This window comes from Netta rufina (assembly GCF_964035555.1).
Source record: "Netta rufina genome assembly, chromosome: 4".
NCBI lineage: Eukaryota > Metazoa > Chordata > Aves > Anseriformes > Anatidae > Netta > Netta rufina.
Window position 1 is genome coordinate 18262056 of NC_140127.1, and position 6562 is coordinate 18268617.

At 35.6% G+C, this 6562-nt stretch overlaps 1 protein-coding gene across 4 annotated transcripts in view; it reads left to right on the forward strand.

The window, feature by feature from the left end:
• SLC7A2 (solute carrier family 7 member 2) overlaps positions 1-6450 on the forward strand; it is a 51331-nt gene extending 44881 nt beyond the window's left edge. For all 4 annotated transcript variants that reach the window (XM_084286485.1, XM_084286486.1, XM_084286483.1 and 1 more), the window contains exon 12: positions 482-6450. In XM_084286485.1, the coding sequence (XP_084142611.1) occupies positions 482-669 (188 nt within the window). In that variant the 3' untranslated portion in view covers positions 670-6450. The remainder of the gene's footprint in view (positions 1-481) is intronic.
• The last annotated feature ends 112 nt before the right edge of the window (positions 6451-6562 follow it).

Genomic DNA, 6562 nt, shown 5'->3' on the forward strand with positions numbered 1-6562 from the left:
AACAAATCATGCCCTAGAAGGGGTATGTATACACAGCCAAAACTGTAAGTGTGGTTTTGAGGTAATAGGAAGAATCAAAGATACAGGACTAATTCCAGTAAGCCACTAAACTTTTATTTCTAATAAGCATAGCTAAAATTGCGCAGAGACCTGTTTGTAACAGTTTTCTTCCTGCTACATCAGTCATTCTCATTCAAGATATGGAAAATTGCATTGACTTTATTTAGTCATAAATCAGAGATGGTAGTTTCCATGGCCTATTAGAGCAATCAGTTAAAGCAAAAATGATGTACTGGAATTTTACACCTGCACTTTCCGTACTAAGAAAGAAGACCTGAAGCATGAACTGTAATTCTGATACCTGAAGAGGAAACTGGCTTTGAAAATCATGCTCAGCCAGAGGGTAATAAATAACTACTTTTTAATGCACTACTTACATGAAAGCCCTATTAACTTTTATTTTTATTTTTTTATTTTGAAGGCTTCTTCATTTATTTTGCTTATGGCATTAGGCACAGTATTGAAGGTCATCGCAGTGATGGAGATGAAGATTCTTGCTCAGAAAATAGTGGGTTGCAAGAAAAGAACCCTGTGGAAGAAGTGGATGAACCTGAAAATACAAATGAAAGTGATCAGTTTCTTGCACATGAGAGGACAAGTGAATGTTAATCTATGCAAATATACAAGTCTTTTAAACCTTTAATTGACATTTTACTTACAAACTGAAATTTCAAAAGCTTTCTACCAACATTGTGCTTCTTGAAAGTGTTTACTACAAGGCCTGGCTGATACTTTGGACAAGCTGCTAAACCATCTTCATCATTTCAGAACTGACAGCATGGAGATTAATATTAAAAAAAAAAAAAAAAAAGTACCCTTTGGCAAACAAAAATATGGATGGATTGTTTGAGCATCCCTTATGAACATCCATGATCACTGGCAATCACAGAATATGAAGGACTTTAGAACTGCCTGCGAGAAGTTCTGAATATTTTACACTGCATTGTGAAGTGCCTTTTATACATCCTTCTTATCTCTGTTACATGTTCTGGTCACAATCGAATAGTATCTCAAATAACAAAGCAGCTAACTCACTGACTACTGAAATACCAAGTGCTATCTTTTCTCTGCAGAAGTAACTCTCATGGGAAGTTAATTGAAGATAAGCCTGGAAAATATTTGGAAAACAAATGGTAAATGTACAGATCTGGTATTTGGCAAAAAAATAGAGGATCACATTTATATAAGAATAGTAGAGAAATAATTGCTTAGCCTTACTAATTAGTAGGCATGGTGAACTCAAACAGAGAAAATTCTTTAAAGGCTTTTGGTCCTTCTAAATGCTATTCAAGATTTCTACTTCTAGGTTACATGAGTTCTTTTCACTTCAGAGATACTGTGTATATAAAATACTTCCAAGAGGAATTATGTTGTTTTCTGCAAAACCATCTGGGAAATAATCTTTTGGTCACAATATTGACATTTGTGTATAATTTAGCAAGTATTCTACTGTTGTTTTCAGAAGGGATGAGATTTTATCCCTGTCTATGTAATTGCATACTTTCATTCAGCACTACTCATTTATTCCCCCCTTGTCCTTTATTGTGTGACAGAGTTGATACTTCTGAGATTCGTTGTTACACATTGCTTCTCTGCAGAAAAATTTATGTACAAAATCCTTGACTTCTTTCAGATCCAAGGGGAGGCGAAAAAAACTGAGGCCTGGGCTTTGGAAAGAATCCTCTTCAAAGCAATATTTCAGTTCTTAACTAAGCCATAAACATATGTTAGCACATCAGGTTTTTGTGAGCCAAGCCTATATCCACAAATCCATTCGTGTGGGTAGGATGTCCAAATGCAGATTTGTGGAAAGAACTGAACTGTTGCAGCAGTGCTGGGTTAAACTAAAGCTAGTGAAAATGAACTGTGTTCTTTCAGCATAAAAGTCATACTACCTATCAAAGGCACCCAAACATTTTAATGCTTTTTTTCAGCAGATAGTAGGATTACATGATGTGGAGTTATTTTACTAGAAGGCATTTATAGAAATAACTTCCTTAAAGTAAGAAAGAATTATGTTGAACTTTGTCATGGAGTATTGCAATCTGAAGCATAATATTGCCAGTAATAATCATTGGTATTAATCTCTGTTGTTATGTATAAAATCCTATATCCTGTGAGAGTGATGTTGGTTGACACTGAAAAGCACCTTACTTTTTATAATAGCTGGAATTTTACCAAAAAAAAAAAAAAAAAAAAAAGGAAAAAAAAAAAGAAACTAGTTAAGCTGCTTCTATCTGTCTCCCTCCCTCCTGTCTTCTTCACAGCAATAGATTTGGGCTTTTTAATCTAAAAATGAGTTCTGTTGTAAGAGAGTAACGTGCCTAAATGTAGGAGGACAGAAAGAGCTTCTTGATAGAGAACCCTGAAATGTGCTGATAGCCCTTATTGGAATCCCATAGGTTTGTAGATTTCAGCTTGATGCCTTTCTGAATCCCAGTTTGAACTGGGAGGAGAGCATTTTGCAGCACTGGTAGCATGGAAGGGAGATGTTGCTGTTGCACTACTGGCCTCTGCTGGCTACTGAGCACTAGGAGTAGCAATCTGAAAAGACCTTCACCTCTGCTTGTCTTCTGGGGCATATTCCTGGATTTAGAGTAATCTAGGGAAGAAAACAAACAAACAAACAAACAAAAAAAACACCTGAAAACATTTGCTAGAATACCAAAGGAGAGCACTTGCAGGTGCCTGTGTTTCTCTTTGGAGGTATGGGGTAAGAAGCATACAACAGGAAAAACACCTGCCTCTTAACTGAGGATCTAGCATGGGCATCCTGTAACTGCTGTTGTCCTAAGGACTGTTCTGCAGATCAGTGGTCCTTAAAAATGGACGGGACACAGAAGATAAGACACTCTAGGGTAGGTGGCAATGCAGTCCAATTTTTTAATGCATCATAATCCATCCAGAATTGATCCTAAATTATAGCCACTTCTTTCCATATTTCATCATTGTTTTACAAGATTAAAGAAGCACTAAAATGCCATATTAGCTAATAGAAGCAGATGATAGTCTAAGTAAATGTTTGATTGATAGGAATGCATAGTAATTGTTAGCAATAGTAATCAAGAAACTATTGATAAGTTTTAGTACCTATTCAGTGAATGAAAGAGCTTTTTATGTCAGTTGGATCTTCTATTTTAATTGTACTTCTCAAGGGAGGCCCATTTTTATGAAAAAAATGACAAAAGAACTGTATGTTCTTGAATAAAACATTAGAAATTTAAGGCTTTCTAGGCTCTAATGAAAGGAATATAATAAGGTAATCCTTATAGATGTCAAAACAGAAGCTTTATTTAAAAGTACCGCAAATATTTGAAGTAGACAATGATGCTTTTCCTGATTTGTAACTATTCCATCAAGAGCACGGTTTCTACAGCAGGTATTCTTCAGAGGACATCCTCACCTCTTAAATTCTCAGCTGCAGAAACGCCATGCCATTGGAGCAAGTCAGCATTGCTCAGTCAAAGCTTCTGCACGATGCCTTTACAAGCCTAGAGTGAAGTGCAGCTTGTTTAGACTTCCTTGCGTGTCTCCGTGTGGGGGAAGCAGAGACATTTTCCTATGGATGCTGATGCCACAGAGCAGGCGAAGCAGGCTCCCAAGGTGCAAACCGCTGCTGTTCTGTGATGTGCAAGGAAGACCCCATTCCCTCCCAGAGCCATCATATAGAATGTATGAGTGTGCACGCCTGTCTGTATGTTTGCATCTGTCTGACATTAGCCCATAGTAATTCTGATGTACTGATTACAATAATTTCTATACTGCACTGGAATTTTCTTTTGAAGGGAGACTGTCCACGTAATAACCTTATGACTAAAGCAAGCGCTAGCCAAGACTTCTGGAGGTAGGTTAGAGAAATGTATTTCCAACTTATGTGTATTTTGTATATAGACAGTTTCCCCTTTCATTTGTAGGAGTATTTCTCCCTCCTTGTTATAGAAATTAACTCTATGAAAATGAAAGAATGTGACTGTACAGTTGTTGCTGAGGGGGATTGGGAGCAGCTGCAGCACAGGAACTAAGTTAACTAATGAGATAACAGTTAACTAATTAGATAGAAAAGCAAATTAGGGGAAAGTAATTGGGTGTTCTCAGTTGCTTCAACTGTGCAAAGCTTATTTATGTATGTGTATAGTTAATGTTGTTATTGCTTAGTGGCTAAGTAAGAACACTACAGGCCAGAAATAAGGTATTTATGCTAATTTTGATATGCATTTGTATATGCAATCTTGAAATTCCAGATGCTGTTCTGGGACTTTGCAGGAGCAGGCCCTGTGAGGGACAGCCATGCTAGCTTGTTCTTACACAGGAGATACGCGTGCAACAAATCCTGATTTTGTTCTCATGTTTGCTGCGTGTGTCTGTATTTGCCAAGACAGCAGCTGAAAGCACATGTCCAGTGGAATTACATTGTTATTTTTTACATAGTTGTTGATACTGTAAGTTGTTCTGTGCAAATAATAATGGTATGTATTAATATATATCTATTTTTGGAGGTAGCCTATTGTTTTTTTCTTTCTTTGTGGAAAAAAAAATCTCCTCCAAAAACTGTATTTACATTGGTACATTCTCAATGTGCCTTTAGATATAGGAATTATTTTTATCTAGTTGGATTTAGGAAAGTAAGTCAAATCATATTTAAGGGAGATCAAGTAAATCTCTTTGTTCTCCCTCAGGGAAGCGTAAAGAGTTATAAAGCATTTCTGTATAATTCATGTTAACTGAAGTGATCTTTGTGTGGTATTCCAAATTCTAGTCCTAATGCTGCAATAGGAAATTTTATGAGGTATCTTAGACTTCATTGTCTGTTACCCTGGATAAAACTATTCTGTTAATAAAAAAGCACGCTTTTTCCTGCACAACAAATGCAAGGCAGATTCCTGGAACCTGTCATATTGCAGTCACCATGTGTTAAGGGCATTTATATTGCCTGCTCTAGAGAATTATCAGAAATAAAGAGAAATAGTAGTGATACTGGGTAACTTTTATATGTATACTTAGGAATTTAACTATGCCATGCAGAAACTTCAAATGATACAATGAATTTCGAAGCAAAACATGGTAAAGCTTAAATACATATTCTATATTTTATTAGATGATGAATGTAAAAGTCTAGCCACCTTTTCCCTACAGTTTATGTGTTGATATATATTTTTGTCAGAAATAAAACACATACTGTTTTCATGGAGGTTTTAATAAAGTGCAGGATCAGACACGCTACAAGCATCCTGAGATACTGACAGCTAAACAACCCGGGTGAAAGCTGTGATAGTGTGGGAAATGTGCATGGGACTGTGCAATTTCAGTCATGTCTGTTGCCTTTGACGTTGAGGTGCATTTTGTACAGTAGGAATTCAATTCACAGGATGTCAGTCATGTGTTACTTGATAACATAAGAAAGAAAGTAAAAGCACCTTTTATTCTAAGGCCCTAATTCTTCCCAGACCTGCCAGGAAGATTGTACAAATTGCAGTATGCTCATTGAAAGCACTGGGGTTACTCAGTGTTAAGTAAATACATATCTTACAGAAACAGCAGGTGGTCTTTCATGTAGTGTAGGATCTTTGTATTTGGTTTTAATTTTCTGTACCTTTAATATTTCTTCCTGGTACATACTTTGAGGACCTCTTCATTTTTTATAGTTGGACCTTTTGAAAGCCTTTACCATGTCCTGATCTGTTTTCCATTTGATTTTACAAATCAAACCCTTTAACATTAGCTAAGTTGAAGGATAGACGTGCATTAGGAAGATCTATGTGTATATATAATTGTTTATTTTTGTTGTCAGTTGGACAAATTCTGTTGTCTTTGTATGTTTTCACTGAGCCTTGCGTGAGGCAAACTCCACCTTCACCAACAGAAGTTTAGTTGCAGTCAGGACAAAGGATAACATGATTCAAATGTTTAGGAGGGCTTTTTTTCTTTTGTATTAACAGAAAGCAAAGCGTGAAATATGTTACATATCTTTAAGAACAGTTATGTGTGTATCATTTTAAAAAACAGTAATGTTTATATCCATTTTAACTTTTCTTGTTCATATGTACATTGTAGTGATAATTTCTGTATTATGTGCTGCTGAGCATTTAAAGTATAGATAGAATGATTATGATGCAACGTAAACTACAAATTTATATTTCTTTGAAGTGCTCTAGCCAAAATGAAAAGTCTTGAATTTTTATGAATGTAAAAATGCATATATTTAAGAATATGGTGCTTGTTTTTTTTTTTCCACTTTTTCAACAGCATTAGAATCAGCAATATTTCTCGTTACATTAGTTCTAAATTCTAATGGAAATTATGTTGCTCTTCATTTACTGTAAAATGTGCTTCATGGGATAACAATTGTGCATTTGTCCTGTATTTTTTAAATAAAGCTGAATATCACTTGTACATATGTCATACAACACCTCTAACTTCAATCACCACTGTAGTTGTAGTAAATACTAAAGTAATACAGTGACTTAATAATCACTAGTGTGTCATCATGTCATGACATTATACT